The sequence below is a fragment of the Brachyhypopomus gauderio genome, chromosome 8 (assembly GCF_052324685.1).
Source record: "Brachyhypopomus gauderio isolate BG-103 chromosome 8, BGAUD_0.2, whole genome shotgun sequence".
Lineage (NCBI taxonomy): Eukaryota > Metazoa > Chordata > Actinopteri > Gymnotiformes > Hypopomidae > Brachyhypopomus > Brachyhypopomus gauderio.
Window position 1 is genome coordinate 21,720,527 of NC_135218.1, and position 21,653 is coordinate 21,742,179.

Consider the following 21,653-nt stretch of genomic DNA (forward strand, 5'->3'; position numbering starts at 1 on the left):
CGTTCGCACTACACGACTGGTTGTGCTGTAATCGCGAGTCTCTCAGTTGTTGTGGCTTTCACACTACATGACTGATCGGCAACGCGGGCTCACGAATTAAACGACTGGGGAATCGCCGACTCATCTGGCTGCCGTCCAAAAACACGAGAACACGAAAATGAAACACTCGCGAGAACCAGCAACACCACGAAGATGATAAAAACAATGTACATGTACTCCACATTTTCGTTATTATTATTATTTTTTTACCGTTTAACCACTCCATAGTCCCAAATTGCCAGAATTATTTCATCTCTCCGTTGCAGTGAACATAGATATAGTCAATCGCACTATTTCTCCAGTGCTGTCACAATAACTTAAACACAGTGTTGTAGTAAAGTTGTATGAAGCTAGACGCTGCTGTTGACTCACAGTCGCCGACTGGGCTACATATTAAACATGCTACATATTAAACATGCTAGATATCTGCCGGTCGTCTGCGATGAGTTGGCGACCACTCGGCGACGGCTCGGCGAGCGTCTTTCAGCAGTTCACACTACACTGAGCGAGCGCCGAATGATCCCCGATTTGCCTCCGACCACAAGTTTCTGTCGGCGATCTACAAAAACAGTCGGCGACTGAAAAACCAGCCTAAAATCGTGTAGTGTGAACCTGAACTTATTTCTCGCATATTAATGTTGATGGGCCCCCTAGCTAAATTCGCCTTGAGCCCCCAAATTGCTAAGTCCGCCACTGTGTGTGTGTGTGTGTGTGTGTGTGTGTGTGTGTGTGTATGCACGCAAATAAACCATATAATTTTGCATTTGTAGAGAGTAATGACAGGAAGTGAGTCTTCTTTCATCTCAGTGTGAAGCATGCCCACTGTAGGTTCCGCAGACATCCCTGTTTGTGAGTAAAGTTGTAAACCCCTGAACCATACTAAAATTCAACACCTCAGGCTTTTCTTTTATTAAATCATTTCAGCAGCTGAGTGAACCTTTACAGTGCGTTAAACCCGCTGTCCCGGCGTTTCACTGCAGTGGCTTCTCCTGCTCTTGTCTGCATGAGCCGTTGACTGTGCTCAGTATGGCAAACAGCTGCTAGCATAATACAGTGTCCCTCAGGGGGACACGATTGTCATCTACTGTGCTGCGTTACAGTACAAACATGGGCTGAAGGTAACTCGGAGGGGCGTAACCGGAGCGGCGGAACTGACTCGGAGGAATCTGGGTCGACACCCCTCACAGTCTAAATGAGGAACCTTCTGAGAACCGGAGGTGGCTTACCACATCAGTCACAGCTGAGGTGTAAAAAGGGGTCACCTGGTGGGACACCTGACATCCAGAGCAGACAGATGATGTCAGCCAAGTACAGGAAGTGAAATAGAGATCTAACGCCGTGTGTGCTCAGTAGCATGTTTGCAGGGGTTTGGAATAGTGTGCTTAAGATGGACTTCCTTTGAGCTGTTACTCAGTGTTGTGATGCTTGCTGCATTGTCCTAACTCAGATCTGACCAACAAAACTGACCTCTTTATTCTTGTAGTCTTTCATTTTCATGTAAACACTTAAAAAGGTGTTTTCTCTCACAGATCATTAAAAAGTGTCAGAATATTCATGTTTTGTTTTTTTTTGTATTACTTTGGCCAGACACACACACACACACACACACACACACACACACACACACACACACACACACACAGCATGGCTCATTGTAGGCAGATGGGCTGTAGGATGTTTCATCATAATCAGCAGTTATGTCATCAGGATGATGATGCTATTCGGTTTGTTCTGTATGGAATATTTAGGTCGTTGTCGTTGTCGGCCCGGGGTCATGAGCACAGATGTTGATTACCTGACTCGGGGCACGAAGGAATGCGCTGGTAGCATCGATACTACTGACAGCTGGACTCATTCTCTGCAGGTTCCCTGGCTGTATCTGTGGCAGACATGACCGCACCTGTCATCGGCTCCTCGGGGGGGGTCTACGCCCTGGTCTCTGCCCACCTGGCCAATGTCGTCATGGTAACTCACCCACTACTGCATGCAGGTGTACACAGTGCTATGTTTGTAGTCGTTTAATACAGACCTCAGAGCAGCACCACTTACACAGATTTATTAATAATAATAATAAGTTTAACTTGTATAGCGCCTTTCTAGTACCCAAGGACACTTTACAAAAAAACCTACGAGAAAAAAAACACAATATGACTAGGTGCAAGAGAGAAAATACTGAGAGAAAAAGTGAGTTTTAAGCTGAGTTTTGAAGGAAGAAAAGGATGAACAGAGGCGAAGATGTTGGGGGAGGGCATTCCACAGTTTTGGGGCCATTACACCGAATGAGCGCCAGCAGAAACAAGTTTGTATTTCGGAACCTGCGTCTGAGGACCCAAGTGTTCGGTTTGGGATATAGGGGTGTAGAAGTTGTGCTAAATAGTCCGGAGCCAGACCATTAAGAGATGTAGGAGCAAGATTTTAAACTATATACGCAGGGGGATGGGTAGCCAGTGAAGCTGGCTGATGAAGAATAGGTGTGATTTTTTAGCGTGTGTGAGAATTCCAGCAGGTGAATACTGAACATATTGGAGAGACTGTATTTCTTAGGGAGGCCAAGAAAAAGTGCATTGCAGTAATCTAAGCGAGACGAGATGAAGGCATGGACCAAGATTTCAGCGTCTTTGTCTGACAGCACGGGCCGCAAGCGAGCAATGTTCCACAGATGGAAAAATTAACTTTTGGACTTTAAAAGGCGTTATGAAGGTCTGATCCCCATTCCTGCGCATGCTGACCTTCCCACTAAATTGCTAGTAAACATGAAGCTTGTTTCTATGTGTTCTCCAGATAACATTATCTTTCTTCTGGAAAAAAAGATCCGTATACCATTATGCCGAAGGTCTTTCAGGGATGAAGAGCATGAGCACTTCTAAGCACTTCTAAGTAAATAATGGTGTGATTATTATTGTAATTGTTATGAAACACTGATCAACAAAGTAAAAATGTTCCAAGACAGGACAGGAAACAATCTTTATTTGTAAAAGTGTAATCTGCAAAATTGCTCTGACAGCCGACAGCGTGCACCCAACCCACCTGTGGTAAGAGAAGAAATCGAGACTATTTGCATCCAACCGCCTGTGGACCACATCCACCTTTAAGAGCTGAAGTGCCAGATACCAACAGAGGTGTCATGATTAGCATCCTTCATGGAGTAGAGCCACTGGAGTGGGGTGTGGTTGGAACAGGCTATGAACGAGCATCCCAGATGGTAGTGCCAGAGGCTGAGGACCACCCAGTCCATGACCAAACACGCTTTGTCTACACTGCTGACTTTGTACACTCAAATTTATAGCTTCCCACTAATGTGCAGCACCAGACTGTCCTCTTTCTCAATCACCTGGGGCAAAATGACCCTCGGTGCCACGCAACCATCTGTAATACAAAACAGACAGAGAACTCCGCAGGCCCCCTGAGGTCCCCTGCCTGCTGGCACCAGTTCATCCATTGGACTGGTTCTGGAGCCCCAGTTTTGGTGAGATCAGTGAGCAGGTCTATGACGTCTAAATATTTAGGCCCAATAATGCAATAATGCCCAGCGGGCCCCAGTCCATCGAGAGCAACACAGAGCAACATCTCCGTCCATGTGCTCCTATGGTCCCATTAGGTCTATGGAGGTATGATCAACTTGGACCTCGATTATGGAGAATGGGGACAAGTGTGCTCTTGGGACCACAGGATTCACCAAATGGTGGTCTAGGCACAGTGCGCACCACCTGCATTCATCCTCCAGAATGCTGGGCCAACAAAACCAGGTCATTAGGCGGTTTAGTATTTTTTCCTGACCCAAATGCCCTGACATGGGGTGACTATGGACCACATGAAAAGTTTTCCTGAGGCCTTTTGGAGTTAGGAGCCGAGTGTCCCACATCACTCTATATAGGTGATCTTCAATGATCAAGAAGGGATGAGACAGTACTGCTCCGGGATAAAGCGATCACTCCGAGTTGGTCATAAACATTCGTCATGGTATCAATATGAGACTTTTTCAGAGAGATCCCTTATAAGAAATACAGCTGAGAGTGCACAGGATTGCGAGACTTTAGGGTCCATCCAAAATTGCACACTTCCATGCGTGCCTGAGTATGGGTGGGGTGTCCGAATGCATAGTATTCATTTAACAGTATGTCCCCAGATGACATATGCAGGAAGACAAGAATGCCAACCACAGCACACTGTCCTGTCCCATGATTCTACTGGAGCAGCAGAGACATTCGAAGGCGAAGGGGAAAACATCCGAGTCAGCTGTTTACAAGTGTAAGAAAGATACAGCCAGATAATTTTAATTAAAAATAGTACAACCCCAAATAATGAGTTTTTTTTTTACATAAAACATAATAGAACGTAATAGTACAAATAAATATTAAACAATAATTTGCTGCTCAGCCTCTGTGGTTAGTATCAAAATGATCCTGGTAAAAAAGTTGTAAGGCTTTGTGTACATATTGCTCGCTCGTGTACTAAAAGAGCCTACTTCTTTAACAGTTGAACAGTGGATACTAAATCAAATCTAGTGTGCTCTGTTTAAGTATGCCATTTAGGACGCAGCCTTAGTGCCTTTTGGGATTAGTATTGGTCCCGTTGCATTGCCCCTTCCTCTGGTTCAGTCCAGGATGGACCCAGAATGCTTCACTTTACTCATCCCCTGAATTGCTGCCAATTCATTTTCAAAATCAGGGAGCAGGCGATTAAACACTAATCACAATTTCTTAACTTACCACAGGATCTTCTGTTCCTGGAATTTTATTGAAGGCACTAGTAGGTAGTCAATATTTGTGTATACACACCACACTTCATCAGTTCATGCCTTCCTAGTCCGCATCATGAAAGGAGATGTCCAGAGTCTTTGCAGTAGCAACGGTGTCCATTGTCGACCAGAGGAAGCTGGCTCCCCCTTTGAGTCTTCGTTCCTCTCAAGGTTTCTTCCTCATGCTCTAGGGAGTTTTTCTTGCCACTGTCACCTTTGGCTTGCCCACTGGGGACTTGAATTCGGACATATATATAAAGCTGCTTTGTGACAACAACTTTGGAAATAGCACTGTACAAATAAATTTGACATTGACTTCGAAGTTCCTTCTGGGATGAGGGTGGTGAACTGCTCCAGAACCACCTGACCGACAACAGACTCTACAAACTGCCCAAACAGACTTGGAAACAGCTCAATGTACGCCCCAGGTTCATCCAGTAGTGATCGTACTGATGATGATGATGATGATGATGATGATGGGTGTGGCTGCAGGGACGTGCAAGTGCTACTGGAAACTCCTCATGACTTGGCAATCATGTGCTACTGCCTCAAAGTGAAGAATCTGCCCTTGTGAAACACCTAGTGTGGCGAATGCTGAAGGCTGGTTCTTGATAGCTTCCCTCAGCGAAGACCTCTCCATGTCCATGCATATCTCCTTCCTGGGAACATCCAAAAGGAAAGAATGTTCAGAGGCAGGATGTTTGGGCACACGAGCTGTTTCCTTTTCAGAAGCATAGACTTTTAAAACGGTGCTCTCTTGTCATGCATTACTGCACAGCATGAATCACGTAGCTGACTTGCCAGTATGCTCTCTCACAGGGGGACAGGTAGCCTACTGCCAACGAAACAGGCAGCGTTCTGCCAAAGAAAAGAGTTTAGGTAGGCTGCATATAACGAGGAACAGGTGCCCGACTTTCGTTCACCCGTTGAAGTGCTACAGCTTCACCTCCTCTTTTAACCAGGCTCAATGAATAACTGAGCTCAGACCATAATATGGCAACTTCCTCCAGCACTAAATTATTAATAATGAGGCAAGTTCTCTGTGCCTCATTCAGGCAAATAGTGTCAGAACGTTATTTTACTATAGGTTATTGAAAGGTAATCATGAGAGGTCATTTGTTTCTGAACTTCATTGTTGCCATAGCAACAATCAGCAACAGAAGGTGTATGTCATCAATTCAGTGTATATTAATATTATATTGTCTTGCCATTGGAAATGACAAATCCTTTATTCTGGTCTGAAAGCATTCAACGAAACAATCAGCAAACTGGTTTATTACATCTCTTGTCAAAAGATGCACTAGACATCTCTTGCAGTGATGCACGAGGAAAATGGCTGATCACAGTTAATCCTTTAGGGCTGGTTATTTTAGCATGAATAAATTTACATGTAGCACATCTAGAACAGTTGCAGGCTACATAACCACAGTTATTATTGGATTTATCATTTATCTCACTGTTGACAAGCATGCCTTTGATGTTTTTGTCTTGTCTGTAGGAGATTAGTGGAGAATCCTTAAGAAGGATGTGGTCTGTGCACCATCCTGGAAGGTTTTGAAGTGTTCGAGTCTAGTATTAGCTGTCATATTATGTGTAGACTGAAATACAGTAAAACAATTCATTTTGTAAAACCAGTTAGTTTGTCAGTGCATCAGTTCTCTTAACACTCACTCTTTTTTGCTTTTTGGATTTATCATTTTTCTTTTGATTATATATTGTGATATTTCTTTTTATTTTATTTTTTGGGGGGCGGGGGTTCCATCCACCCCGTTTTTGTAAACTTTGACAATGTGCAAAAAAACTAAGAATTACAAACACAAACTGAATGGAAAATGCCCAGAAGGAAGATATCATCCTCACTGCAGATGCACCTGCCTTAGTAAAAGAGGTTTTGGCATTTGCGTTATACATTAAATAAGAATGACAATTTGTGCGTTCAGAATGGATGATGCTATTTAAACCAGAATGTTCAGATGCAACTCAACCATCCGGAAAACTCATCTTCATATCAAGATGTGTTGTGCACCATAATGGGTGCAGGGAGGAGTGAGATGCAAGTACATGTTTTGACTATCATTATTCTCCATAATAAAGTGAACACAGAGAACAGCAGCGAGCTAGCTAACAAGTGGGGGGGAAAGGTGAAAGGTGAGTGTAGCTTGGGGGACACAACAGAGCAGCGGTAACACTCGGGGAGTCTTGATCAGCAGCGGGGAGACAGCAGCAAGGGACAAGCGTTCCTGTGGGTTTATGTTAGAGAGAGAAAGCAGGCTATCAGTAATCAGGGGACTGAGACCGAGGAAAGGAAGTGTTTGTGTGTGTGTGTGTGTGTGTGTTGGGGGGGGGGGGGGGGGGGGGGGCAATGGGCGTGTCCCTCTGTCTGGGTGCCTGGCACAACCTGACATGCTCCATGTATTTTCCAAAGCTGGGTGGAATTTGGACATAAATGAAACAGACGGCTCTGAAAATGTTTATCTAGCTGTACCAAAACATTTCACATTGGACAAAATTTAATGTAATTTTACTACCTCTGCATCATCTACCTCTATGTGCATGTGTGCATATTTGTGTGTGTGTGTGTATATATATATATATATATATATATATATGGCTGTGAGCTACTGTTAAGCCTGTATGATATACGGCGTGGAAATTGGATCAAGCATGCTCAGACTCTGCTCACATTCCAGCATTTTCCCTTCTTTCCCTGTAATGTTCAAAAATCCTGTGTGTGTGTGTGTGTGTGTGTGTGTGTGTGTGTGTGTGTGTGTGTGTGCGCACTTGTGCCTAAGTGCTCTTATCTACCCCTGAGCGTCTCTTTTTATGCTATCTTCAGCCCTAATTTCACACAGCTCTGCGACAGCTAAATGGCAGGTGATTTAATAGGTGTTATAAGGCCAGCTGTGTTTGTAGTGCAGATCACTTCTCTATCAGTCATGGTTCTTCCTCTCTTCTCCCACACCTTCTCAGCTGGCAAAGGTCTCTCCTTCCATGCCAATGGACGCTGACCTTGACTGGCACTCAGGTGGCTGTATAATAGTTCACTGATGGTCATTAAATATTAATACACTTGTTCAGAGAAAGCTGTCCACCTGGCTTGGTTTGGCTAGCCAGGGAGAATCCTGCCCCAACTCTCGGCTCAGCAGTTACGATTTAAACTTTTAGTGTGTCAGCAGCGGTGTGTGATCAGGTTACGTACAGTCCTCCAAAACTTGCCAAGAATCAGCAGGGTGAGCCTACATTATACAATTCGTAGATATTCAAAACTCTCAAACAAAGTACTTTGAGACTGTTCCAGGATCAGTCATGCTTTGTTGCAGCAGCTATTACTACTCTGTAAATTGACTGACTAGTGTGATATAGATGTCTTCCCCTTTTAAGAGGACACAACACTTATTTCACACAGCACAGGAATCGTCCTACACAGTATGCTGACACAATGCTCTCCCATCCTGTCCACTCCTCTTTTCTCCTCTTCTGTCCTCTTTTCTCCTCTATTTCTCTCATTCCATGCAGAACTGGTCTGGGATGAAATGCCAGTTTAAGCTCTTCCGGATGGCCATGGCCCTGGTCTGCAGTAAGCCTGCTGTTTATTTACTCTAACTGTTGAGATCAGTGTTCCGAAGCTCAAAATCTAAACACAGTAAAATGTCATGAACAAATTCCTGTAAATGTATGAAATCTTATCACTTTTGGTGATATTCTCTTTCTTGCTTTTTTAATTGCCTCCCTAATTTCTCTCTTCCTTGATATCCTCTCTCTCTCTCTCCTCCTCCTCCTTAGTGAGTGTGGAATTTGGTCGTGCAGTGTGGCTGCGGTTTTACCCTCCGGCATTCCCTCCCTGCCCCAACCCCAGCTTCGTGGCCCATTTGGGGGGTGTGGCGGTGGGCCTGACCCTGGGCGTGGTGGTGCTCCAGAACTATGAGCAGCGCCTGCACGAGCAGTCTCTCTTCTGGATCTTCTTCTCCGTCTACGCCCTCTTCGTCTTGTGCGGAATCTTCTGGAACATCTTTGCTTATAGTCTACTGGATATCAAGCTACCTCCAGCGCCATGAAATTGAAAGAGGGAGATGGGCTGTCGTGGGTGTGTTGTGTGTGTGTGTGTGTGTGTGTGTGTGTGTGTGTGTGTGTGTGTGTGTGTGTGTGTGTGTGTGTGACTACATAACCAGCCTTTGTGGTTAGTGGTGGTTTGAGAACCAAACGCTAAATACCTCACTCCTGTCTCTGGCAATGTCTGTGTTAGTGCCTAAACTGCGCTGTCGTTGAGCGCTGTCCACAAATATAGAAATTAAGAGAAGAAAAACAACAAAATAGAATTGGAATTCCACTGGATGTGAACAAATGAAGCCAAAAAAGGTTACATATACAATCGTTAAATTAATATCTTATTAATGTGATTAACAATAAATGGAAGTTAGTAGCCATTAGCAACAAACTGTCATTTGTATGACACTTTACTGGCTGTGTACTTTCATTAGTCTTTACTATTAGCATTTCTGACTTAACTGCACTTTTGAAACAGGGAGAATTCCATCAGTTATTCTTCAGCCATTTCGGAGCGTCAATGCTGTCGGCTGGGAAAATCAGCTTTATAGCTGTCAGTGATCTGTACAGCATGACACCCTTTCAAACTGGTCTTGGACTATTACCCTGTGTTTAAATTATTCCTTTATGGTTTGTAGGTAAAAAGGCAGACCTGCTCTGAGATCAGGCAGTGAGCGTGTTCACGTGTTCAAACTCACTGCAGTGCACAAAGTATTCCTTCATTTCTTGGGGTCCAGCTACAGATATTTATAAAGATTTGTGAATTTGTACTAGCAGATTAGTGCGAAAGGTCAGTATTTCATGAGCTTGACTTTATAGTGAACATTATATTTTTGTAAGTGGCATAAAACATGAGAAGGAGTGCTGATGTACCTCCAGTATTGTCTTTTGTTAACATTGCCAAAAATATGCCAAGTTTAGAAAAAAACTATCGCACAAAGAAAAAGACTACTCAGAACCCAATCCATTATCATGAGACTTTAGTCCTTGTCCTAACAAAAGGAGAGAACTTTTAAGTTGCTCCATTTATTAAAACTATTTGTTCCAGCATTCAATATCTCTATTAATGCTCTGTACCAGCAGTGAATGTAACACACTGGCTTTCATGAACATTTCTAACATAACAGTGCTGTGCAGATCCACATACAGTGTAAACTAGTATAAATGTATTATTGCATATGATATATATACCTGTTTATAGCTGTAGTTGTCAGACAGACTGTGACTGTCAGAGATTTGCAATTAACTGGTGATGTATGAAGTTCTGTACTAATGAAGTGTGTGTTTGTCTCTGTGTTCTGCATAGATGGTGCTAGTGTGCATATGAACTGGGTTTTGGGTCTCCTTGCCTATTGGTGGCTGGTTTGAGATGAGCTCATTTTAGGTCTATGCACAACCACAGTGGCGAAACAAAACTGACCCAAGAACAGGTGTTATAAAAGCATGATATACAGTGCAGGCTGAACTTTGACATACTATAGCCTAAATGGCTGCAGTTTCTAGCAAACACCAAACCTCAGATAACCTCAGTGACTAAACACTCAAATTTTGAGTGCTTCAGCCTCATGTCACGCTGTTGTCTGTGCTCAGAAGAGAAAAAGAAGGTTTTAATTGTAAGTGTTTAAGCTATTTTTGAAAAACAGGTTTACTGTGTCAGTGTTCAGCATTGTGGTAACATGGTTACTGTATCCAGCAGCAATGGATCCTAGGCTATGCACCAAGGGCTGCTTCGGCACTGGCTGGGAGGATGCTCACTCAGTTTATTTTAACCATGTGCATATTTTGTAGATTTGATATGTAAATATGAACTTCATTAAACAGTTTTATGATGGGGAAACAAAATGTTTTCTTGGCTTTCAGCATGCACCTTGCCTGTGTGTGTGTGTGTGTGTGTGTGTGTGTGTGTGTGTGTGTGTGTGTGTGTGTGTGTGTGTGTGTGTGTGTGTGTGTGTGTGTGTGTGACAAATAAAGCTTCAGATTTCTTTTGTTCTATTTTGAGAGAACTGATGTGTATGCACAAATTAAGCTTCTGCAAGAGCCCGTATAATTCTAACCTGCGCTATTTACACAGTACCATTAAACATAGTAGGCATCTATAAAAATATTTTAGAAAATGGATAGTGCTTGCATTACACATATCAAGAAAAAAAATCTGTGACAACAGTCTCACATATCCAAACGTAAATAACATGATTTTAGATCGTGTTATAGGTTAGTCGCTAAAGCTCGCTTTAATGCGGCTCTGAATCATAGGGTCTCATTGGACTAGGCTATTTCTCTACAGGCAAAATGTACCTGTTTCCATACATGCTAAATCCTAATACTTCAATTTACTATAAAGTCAATTGTTACTTTGTTTTTGTTTTAACTATTTATTGTATTTATCGAACCGCACAGTCTGTTACACGCATTGAAGATCTAAGAGCTAAGATCTCTTTAGCGCACGTGCCCGCGCCCGCGCGCCTCTCTAAAGCGAAGCATTGTGGGTACGGGGACGACACCCGTGGTCGCGCCATTTTCAGGGCAGTGGAGAAGTTTCATCCGGAGGGGTCTAAGTAGCGAGCTCTTTCTGAGGTCTTAACGCGTTTCACAGCAGAAAATGGGACGAAAGAAAAAGAAGCAGATGAAGCCTTGGTGCTGGTATCCTTTATAAGCTTTTAAACAGAAGTTTTTCAAGTCAGAAGACCGATACCTTGTTAGCCGGATTATTTGCTCCAGAGTTAGCAACACTAGCGAGCTAGCTGGCCGCTTTGTTGGCTAGCACACAGCAGCTAGCCGTGCGTGCTAACCAGCTAATACACACAATCACGGGACTCGTTCGTTTGGATATAAACTATAAATGTACGTTACGACATTTCGCGTATTGCTGTTGAACTTGACGGTGAATGGCATTTAAATGTTCAACCAGATGCGCCGCATAACGTTGTCTTGGCGTGGCGTTCCCTTTACCAGCTCTGGTTTTGCTAGCTAGTAAAGTTTACTGGCATTGTCAGGCTTTACTTCTCTAATGTGAGAAGAGATGAGTAAGTTATTGGAGTACTGTCCCTTTAACAATAATACTAACAACAATAACAACTAACCTAGCTAGTTAACGTGTTATAATCCACGTTAATGTTGTATATTTGGCGACATTATTTAGCTAGGTAATTTCTTATTCCGGTCGGTTGTTTAAATTCTGTGTGCTGCCATATGTTGGTAGCTACGTGTCCTCACAACGACCCTACACACCTTAATCAACTGTACAAGGTACTGTAACAGAGACTTCGACGATGAGAAGATTCTGATCCAACATCAAAAAGCAAAACATTTCAAATGCCACATATGTCACAAAAAACTTTACACAGGGCCTGGTTTAGCTATACACTGTATGCAGGTAAGTGTCACACTATGAAGGAGTAGTATGTGTGTGTATTTTTTTAATTGTCAGATCATTGAGTCATTAATATGTTGACTTAATTCCAGGTGCACAAAGAAACAATAGATGGGGTTCCAAATGCAATACCAGGCAGAACCGACATAGAGTTGGAAATCTATGGCATGGAAGGAATTCCAGAAAAAGATATGCAAGAACGCAGACGGGTGCTTGAACAGAAGTCTCAGGGTATGAAATTGCTGCAGGTTTCTCTCAGTTCAGTTGCACTAATTGATGGATTGATTGATGGTCATTGGTTGGTTGGGAGCAGAAAGCCAAAAGAAAAAGCAGAACCAGGATGACTCCGATGAGGATGAAGATGACGATGAACCTGGTCCATCCTTCCAGCAGCCTGTCACTCAGCCACCAACAGCTTACATGCCCACCATGGCCCAGCCAGGTGTACCCCCCAATCCTGGCATGCCCCCTGCTAGCTACTCAGGCAAGTATACTCTGCAAAGCAAAGTTTCTTTATTATTATGCTAGTATTCCAAAATGAACAATTTACTCATGAATGGGGCATTTACTTTGGGAAGTAGTAAAGTTTGCAGGGTTTTGTGTGTGTGACTGTTTTGCACATCTGTGAAAGTTCATTAATGGAGGCCTGCGTATTGTGTGTGTGTGTGTGTGTGTGTGTGTGTGTAGGTATGCCACCTATGATGCCAGGTGTACCACCTATGATGCATGGAATGCCACCGATGATGCCAGGCATGCCACCAGGGTAGGTTACTAGTTAGCAGATGAACATATTTGAATTTATAGTGTCATTATTATTGTAACATTAATTTTGTTTGTGTGTACATTTGCTAGCATGATGCCAATGGGGGGGATGATGGCCCCAGGCCATGGAATGCCCCCAATGATGCCGGGCATCCCCCCAGGTAGGGTTTCATTTTTTTGATCATTGTTTCCGAACAGTAAAATATCTTTATTCTTTTCTTTATAAAAAAAAAAAGCGAATGATCTCACCTTTTGGAAGGGTTCATACCCCACCTAGCTTAGCATCCCTTCCCTGGTTTTACAATTCTGGTTTTCTAATTTATATAAACACGACATTGTTCAGTACTATAGCTGCTCGTCCAGGGGACTGTGTTACAGTCATGTGTGGCTGTGCAGGAATGCCTCCTCATGTGGCCAGGCCTGGGATGCCGCCCGTTGCCCAGACAGCACCAGTTGCGGTTCCAGTAGTGCCAGCCAGACCAGCTGTGCCCGCAGCCCAGTCCACCGCTACCAAGCCGCTCTTCCCCAGTGCTGTACAGGTACAGTTAACTCCGGTACACATGCCTACGGCTCCATTATGGTACAGGTCTATAGATGTTACCTGTAGTTCAGGAACCTTGCATCCTGGTTGTCGGCACATAGATGGTTGAATGTGTTCTGTTTGCTTGGTTATGGTGTGGGGTATGTCTGGGTGTTTGCTGCATTTATTTATTGGCAGACCTGAGTATTTATAGAATTATTGCTGGATTACAGTCTTGCAACCAATCATTTATTATGATCAGTATTGGTTGCATATTGAACTGAACACGCAGTCAGCCACCTTATTCCGTTTTTGGGTGATCTGTTGTTTGATTTCATGAGTAAGGCACTGGAAGGTGTGATTTCAGGTAAGGCACTGGAATGTCACACCAATAACAAAATGTTCCAGTATTTAGAAATATTCCAATGGTTATATGGATATCAGAAATCTAGTCTGAAATGTCTGAAATGAAACGGGCGTGTGTAGAGGAGTCAGCCCAAAGACGTTCACGATGACTAATTTGGAATTGTCACTTTGAAAATTCATCACCCCAGCCAACGTGACAAATCTATGAAATTCATTCAGCAGAGGTAAATGCTTAGCCTCGTAACCATTGGTAACGGCTGTTTCATGTCAGTAAACTACAATTGATTTGAAAAGCAAAAGCCATTACAACCTGCCACGTTTGTTTGTAGATAATGGGAAAGTCTTGTCCAGTGCCTCATTTTTACCGTTTATATAGACTCTGAAGATGATGTCTAATGTGACGCTACCTAAATTCCACTCCCCCCAGGCTCAGCAGACGGGGCCTCCCTCCACCAGCTCTGAGCCCCCCAAGCCAACATTCCCAGCCTACACCCAGCCTCCGACCACCTCCTCCCCCTCTGGCCCTGCTAGTAGCACTGTGGCCAAGCCCCCAGCCACAGTCGCCAGCAAGCCAGCTGCCCTCGCCACCGGCAGTGCTACCAGTAAGTTGATCCACCCTGATGAGGATGTCTCGCTGGTAAGTGCTCGAGTGGCTTCCGTCATTATCCTCCTATTTGACAGTAAGTAATGATTACTGATGAGTGGTGACTATTTTTTTTTTTTTAAGTGGATCGTTTTAGTAAGAAAAATCAATGTTAAACGCTACTTGAACTGGAAGGTTGCACCCCTATCCGAAGATGTCTGATTGTGGTCTGTTTGTTTTCTTGTCTCCCCCCCCCACCTGCTACCTATGAAGGAGGAGAGGCGAGCTCAGCTGCCTAGATATCAGAGGCTGATGCCCAGACCTGGGCAGCCTCCTGCTGCTGTAGTTGTAGCAGCGCCCTCTAGTGCAGCAGTAGGAGCACTGCCCCCACAACAGCCTACCGTCAGGCACCCGATGCATGGTGAGCCCAAACGGAGAAGACTTTGTCTTTGAGTAAATGTAATGTTCTAATCTGCAAATGCTTGACTAGTCTTTGCTTTGCCTGTAATTAGTCCATGTTTTGCCATTGATAGAAAAAAGTAACTGGTTTTTCATCAATGGTCTATGCAGAAGTGTAAGGAGCAGAAACTTAACCTAAAGATAACCACATCTGAATTCTTGGCCTTGTTGGGTTGTTTGTAGATTTTATGCCCTGGCTTCTGTTAAGCATGTCTTTTGTTGTTCTGCAGGTCAGTATGGCGCACCTCCTCAGGGAATGCCGGGCTATATGCCTGCTTACGGACAGATGCCCACTTACCAGGGCGGGCCCCCAGGCCCACCTATGGGCATGAGGCCGCCCGTCATGTCTCCAGGCAGCCGGTACTGAGCCAGACCCTTCACCCCGCTATGCTTGGAGGTGACCCCTTTTTCTCATGTAGAGCATGTAGAATGCTGTTTACTCAACCCCCCCCACCCAGAGGGGCAAATAAAAACATGCCCTGTATATCTCCGAAGACAACACATGGGACAATGTCACGCACTAAGACATATGAAGAGATCGATATCAGTGGTGCGGCTGAAGAGTGGCTTTTCTTTCTTCTCTATAGTTTCCGTCAGGTTGTACACGTACAGTGATAGTGGTTCATAACCCCCATTGCTTCCAGGCAAGTCCCCAGTAATTCTAGTAATCGTTCTGTTTCGTTGGTGTGCGCCTGTGAAGCCTTCGCAGCGCCGCAACGCGCTGTTGGACTCTTCTAGTCCCCAACGTGTGATTGGTGAGGGCTTCCAAGTGCTGTTCTGTGTTTTGTGTATCACTCTTTAATTCAGGGTTTCAATTCCAGTAAATGGGTGTTTGTTTGCATTATGAATTGTAATAAAACTGCTTCGTTTTATTTCTCCTCTCAACTTTGCTTTGTTTTTGAGGGGTTTTTGTTTGTTTTTTTGAGTGTCTCCACTGAACCATGGATTCGTCAGGCAGGTTGGTCCTTTAGGTAAAGCCATAAGTCAATACTAACATTTAATAAGAGTAATCCCAGTTACTCAAGTACTAGTGTGTCACAGTGTGTCTGCCCTTGCAGAAGCAATGTTGCTCTCTCCATGCTCAGAGGTGAAACGATTAAAAAGTAAGTTGCAACACCTTCTTACTGTACAAGACCGGGACTCTGTCTATGTTTACATTGCATGACAGACTTTCAGAATCTTTCTAACTGGGTTTCATTTTTGTCTTGCTTGTAAGGCTGGGTGGTGTGGAGCGCACAACGTTGGTGCATAATCGCAAATGCAACCTTCACAATGTTCATGTTTAAGACATTCAGGTCAGAGGTTTATTTGCTTAGGTATTACGGTAAAATGAGGGATGATTTTCATTTCCCCTATTAAACTGTAAATATCCTGCATAACTATTCCACTTAATGCCAGTAAATTTCTTTAGTGTGCATGCTGATTGCCATCCCAGTGATGGTAGTCATCGGCCGTGTCACTCAGCCCTACGTGCCTGTTTTTAATATGTTGGACTGGTTATAAAATGGCTCCAGAGCAGGGAGACTCGGTGGTCAGCAGGTAAGGTGCTTCACCATGTGGTGAGGATGACGGGAAGTAAAGTGGAATTGCGCCGTCTTCTTTTCTCTGGTAATGCATCCGAAAGCACAGTTCCTCTATTCTTAAGCAATATGCAGAAGTATACGGTTAAAGATAAGATTTAGTTCTTTGTTTCATGCCCTTCTCTTTCTGTTTGTGATTTTTTTTTTCATTGCAAGGTTTGTGTTGTAAATTACATCACTGTGTTGAGATATTAAATGCATATTTGGGTGAGGTGGCTGATTAAATTGCATTTCTGTCGCTCAGTCAAACAGTTAAGGATGGATTTCTTGTGGTTCTTGTTGATTTGATTCTCTAGCTTTGTTAGCCTCATACACATCTGGACTTTCCCAGGTTTCATAGTTTTAAATTCCTTATGTGTCTACCAAATCAGAATTACCCTGTCCCTGGCCTGCCAGAGTTGGTTTGTTTTCATCCAAGATGCCAACAAACAAGATGACTTTAGCCATAGCCTGACATTATCTGTAATTCTGTTTCACAATAGTTTTTTCTGGGCCTGATAAGCCACTCTGGATCTGAGTCGTGATATAACTAATGAAATTTAAAATAGAACTGTAGGTTAAGCCAGTCTGTAAGCCCAGATCCACATCAAGAGTAAAAGGATGTGCTTTTAGTGAATGTTATGGTAGGGTTTGGTGTAAACTACACTACCTAAAATATGCTATTTCGGTGCAGTGCGATCAAAAATAAATGCTTGAAATTTAGTTTAAATCTGATGGGTCCCATCTGTAAGCTATATGGTCATCCAGATATTCTGAGGTGGTGGGTCACTACTTTGACACGTTAGGATGAAGGGACCGTAAACACAAGACGATGTGCCAACCTCACGTCGGCATCTCATCAGCGGGCCGAGCTGATGGAATTTTTACAATGGAGTACACATTCATCTCCTTTAAAGCTTCAGAGCTGTTTGAATTATTTGTTGGGCAAAGTGCTGTTGAATCACTGGTCATTTTGTTGGAGTCAGTCGCGCTCCAGGAAGGATGATTTCTCGGATATACTTTGGTGGATATTACATCAATCGCTCCTCACAGAATGAAGTGATCCTCTTATCTGTCTTTGAATGTACAGAAATGTAAATGCTGTTTCAGTAAATTCAGTAAAATGAGCTGAATGGCATGCAGTAGTCTCAATCTATGATGCGGTTCAGATAGTATTGCTGATGGACCTAACGCAAACTTGGTTCATCTGATCTACAAAACCACCGTGGGTTTATATAATACTTTTGGCAGTGTGTGTGTGTGTATATATGTGTGTATATATAACCCACTACATGAAGCTCTCTGCGCACTGTTCCTGGGCTAATATGAAGGCCACATGAAGTGTGGATGCCTGTAGTGACTGACTGCAGAAAGTTGCCAACATCTTCGCACTATGTGCTTCAGCATCTGCTGACCCCGCTCTCTGTCAGTTTACGTGTCCTACCACTTCATGGTTGCTGTCGTTCCCAAACACTTCCATTCTCTTATAATACAGCTGACAGTCGACTGTGGAATATTTAGGTGTCATCCTATCACAGTTCCATGCTGGAAGTCACTGAACTCCTGTGAGCGACCCATTCTTTCACAAATGTTTGATAAAACAGTCTGCATGCCTAGGTGCTTAATTTTATACACGTGTGGCCATGGACATGATTGGAACACCTGATTCCGATGGGTGAGTGAATCCTTTTGGCAATATTGTGTGTGTATATACACACATACATACATACTCATATATACACACATAGTTTAAGGGACGTTTTGTGGAACAGAGGCAGTTGTTTTGCAACATTTGCGTGACAGTGAACTTGAATTTCCTGCTTCTCGTTGGTTGGTTGAGGCCCTTCACACGAAGCACGGGGGCCACGCCAGATATCGTTTCACGCATTCAAGCGAGTTCGGTTGTTAGTGGTTGGACCGTTTCGTAAACGCGCATTAATTAATGAGAAATCCATAATGAAGTATTCCCATGTTTTTGTGTGGTTTGCTGTCACCTTCTCAGTCACTGGTAAGTAAATTTCTTCATGCCTGTGTTTGGTGTGTAGTTTTGAAGTTTGCCTTAATAAAAATAGAATACAATGAACATACTGCGTACGCGTTATTTAACAATTATAACTAACACTTGTGACCTCAAATGCTAATAGATTTGTTTACTATATAGTTCTATCACAACATATGACTATGTCTGTTCTCTCCCAGTGTATGGAGAAATAGAGTTTCTCCACAGGCGAAGGAACGAATCCGTCAAGTTTACCTGTGTGTCCAAAAAGGTCGATAAACCTTTTGCTTTAAGTCTCTATCGGGACTGGATGCTACCTGCAAAAGTCTTATATTATAACCTAGACGTTCATCCGGTTATTCACGACAAAGCGGACAGAATCTCCGTGGAGAAAAACCAATCGCCCCTAAATGTGACTGTGAGCATCACAAACCTGCGAGGAGCCGACACCAACCTATACAGCTGTGTTTTCTTTTACGAGCGACCAACACATTTTTATAACGATACTGTGAAGTTTTTCCTCTACGTCGAAGACCCTGGTCAGTAAACCTCAGTACCCTTGACAAGATATCGTAACAATTTGTTTTCTTTGTTATTATTCACCTAAGGATAAAAACTGTTATAAACGAAGTTTGTGTACAAACAGTGAGAAAACACACACACACACAGGGCAGGTAAAGTGAATGTATTCTTGCCATGATTTTTAAACTTAAGCAAACCTTGCATTTGCAAGTTTAACAACCACAGTCTATCTGTAGTTTTTCTACCTCTAAATGAAAAGCAATCTAATTATAGAAGTCCATTTATATTCATAAAATGCAAAATGTGATATTTAATACCTCTATTTTCAAACAGGCGGTGTGTTCTGATTTCAGAACGGTGCTTGGCCATCTGCAGTCTCCAACAGCTGCTATAAAATAAGAACGCTGTTAAGAAAAACTACAACCTTGCAGTAATGGGGGAACTGCGGTGTTTAAAAAAGTTAATACTTCTTTCCACCCCACTTGACGAATGCTTCATCAGTGACTCGTTTGAACAAAGTGGGAGTTTTAGTTTGTTGGGTTTTTTTTAGTTGTTTTGCTGCACCGATAATTAAAAAAATAATAATTTCCTTCACGTTATGTTGGGACCATCTCAACCTGCATGCAAAGTTTGCATTCAAGCCACCAGAGCATGCAGAATTACAGTGTCCATCTGCAAGCTCATCTTACCCGTGTCTCTCATGTAGTTGCATGAATTTGTCTCTGGTGTTGAGCCTTCCTCTTCTCCTGCTCCTTGAGTAACTAGTTTTTATTACAGACCATTGCATGTTGTGAATTTCTTCTTCATGAAAAACTCTATTTCAGGCCAACGTCTGTTCCTCAAAAGTATTGCAGCATTTTTTTAAGGGGCTTTGCTTTTACAGACTGGCATGTTGCACTTTTCACAGTACGCTCTGCCGTTTCAGAGGAGCCATGCTCCTGCCGTTGTAGGATGGAGAGGAATATTTCGCCTTCCGGCTTCATGATGAGTTCCTCAAAGGACCATCTGAAGGATCATCTCAACAATGTTCAGTCCAAAGCCTCTAAGGCAAAATGGCAACTAAAATATTGAGAACTAAACACCAAACTGGTTAAAATACCAGTGGAAATAAAGTTTGAAGACCGACCTTTACAGGAGAACAAAACCTCTGTTAGTGGGCCTACACGATGATATTTCAAGTACCACTTGATCATACCTTTTAGAAACGAAAGTTCCCCACAATGTGAACAATGGTGGGTGTTTCAAACCAGACAGAAATAGGTGAGAAGCTGTAATATCACATTAAATACTGCATTAATAATCTCGCTGTCTGCCACAGAGTGGCTATGAAACCATTTCAGCCATCCTTCAGTCAACTGCTCGATGACCTCAGATCCTGATCTGGAATCAGCATGAGGTGCTCAGAAATATGCAGAGAAATATATCAAGAGAACCTGGGTGCAATGAAACAACTGCTGAAATCTCTAAACTATAATCTTGTAAACTAGTCTAAACTGGTAAATGTCAGATGCAACAGGGTGTTGCTTTTACATTTTGGTAAATGTCAGATGCAACAGGTGAATGGTACTATTTGTTAAATCGAGAGATGTTTGCATGCCTAGAAGCTTTTAACCAAACAATCTGATAATCTGTTTATAGCAGCAGGGACTACTTAGAGCAGCACATCTTCACAGGGGCTTTTTGAAGTAGGTGTCAGGTGTGGCGAGAGCCCACACCAACAGTGCTAAAGCTCTAACAGACACGCAAATAATGTTATGGGCACATGGCCTCACATTACCCATCTCTGATCTGTTTAAGAAATGAAAGTGTGAATGTACCTTCAGTTTTGAAATGAAACGGGCTGACCAAGCATGCGTGTGGTGCATCAATCAAAGTCTCTGTGTATTTAAACAGACATTCTTCCACAATGCACAGACGAATATATTAAGACCAGGGGTGGCGTGCATAGTAATAACGTACAACGTTTTGATGTCCATTCTGTCTTTCTTGTAGTTCGTGAACCATGCATCTGTAAGGCGTTGGTGTACTCCCTGTCTGCTGCCTCAGGACTGCTCTTTCTCTGTGTGCTGGGCTTCGCTGTCACCATCTGGGTGAGTATGACTGTGTACTGCGACTGTAGCACCGTACTGTAGGACTCTGACTTGATTTGCAACACTCACTCTCTTACTGGATGGCACTTTTTAAGTCAGCGTCTCTCCTCTTTGTGCCAGTGTGTTTTAATCAGTAGAAGGGCAAACAGCGGAAGGGGAGGCTATGTCTGACAAATCTCATCCTGAAAAAAAATGTCAGTTTTGTTTTGATTGATTCACCCATGTGCTGACTACCTTGTTTACACCCGCGTGCTGTAAGAGACGGTTGGGGTTTTTTTTTTTTAACACCTCTGAGTGATACGGAGCGTGTGTGTGAACTCCTCCCTTGTGCCCGCTTCCTCTGTGTCTCTCAGAAGAAACCGTCCAGCCAACCAAAAGCACTGGCAGTTCCCGTGTACGAGGAGATGAACGGAGTGCATCAAACTAAAGCGAGAGATGGTAATGGTTTCCTGAGCCTTCTGACTGAAGACTCTACACACGGCAGTTTATACTCACAGCCACACAAGGAGAACCCCTACACGAATGCACAAAACAAGGCACTTTGCCGCTGATCTCCCAATACCACATTATCTTCCCCCTCAGCACACTCCCTTATCAGCGTC

General features: G+C 43.3%; 2 protein-coding genes across 3 annotated transcripts in view; both read left to right on the top strand.

Moving 5' to 3' along the window:
• rhbdl3 (rhomboid, veinlet-like 3 (Drosophila)) overlaps positions 1–10,691 on the top strand; it is a 38,470-nt gene extending 27,779 nt beyond the window's left edge. For both annotated transcript variants that reach the window (XM_077015429.1, XM_077015430.1), the window contains 3 exons: positions 1,904–2,004; positions 8,294–8,354; positions 8,561–10,691. In XM_077015429.1, coding sequence (XP_076871544.1) covers positions 1,904–2,004; positions 8,294–8,354; positions 8,561–8,832 — 434 coding nt within the window. In that variant the 3' untranslated portion in view covers positions 8,833–10,691. The remainder of the gene's footprint in view (positions 1–1,903; positions 2,005–8,293; positions 8,355–8,560) is intronic.
• Positions 10,692–11,305: 614 nt separating this feature from the next.
• znf207b (zinc finger protein 207, b) lies at positions 11,306–21,051 on the top strand. The gene is made up of 12 exons (XM_077015436.1): positions 11,306–11,461; positions 12,068–12,194; positions 12,284–12,422; positions 12,505–12,675; positions 12,879–12,954; positions 13,044–13,114; positions 13,350–13,492; positions 14,267–14,476; positions 14,696–14,843; positions 15,112–18,448; positions 18,640–18,978; positions 20,954–21,051. The coding sequence occupies exons 1-10, from the start codon at positions 11,421–11,423 to the stop codon at positions 15,246–15,248; spliced, it is 1,263 nt and encodes a 420-aa protein (XP_076871551.1). The 5' UTR covers positions 11,306–11,420; the 3' UTR covers positions 15,249–18,448; positions 18,640–18,978; positions 20,954–21,051.
• The last annotated feature ends 602 nt before the right edge of the window (positions 21,052–21,653 follow it).

What these genes read in the sequence shown, in the direction of transcription:
- znf207b (XM_077015436.1), top strand. Translation starts at nt 11,421, where the DNA reads ATGGGACGAAAGAAAAAGAAGCAGATGAAGCCTTGGTGCTG. An exon ending in GCTTGAACAGAAGTCTCAGG is followed by an intron (nt 12,423 to 12,504) that starts GTATGAAATTGC and finishes GGTTGGGAGCAG; the next exon opens with AAAGCCAAAAGAAAAAGCAG. An exon ending in TCTTCCCCAGTGCTGTACAG is followed by an intron (nt 13,493 to 14,266) that starts GTACAGTTAACT and finishes CACTCCCCCCAG; the next exon opens with GCTCAGCAGACGGGGCCTCC.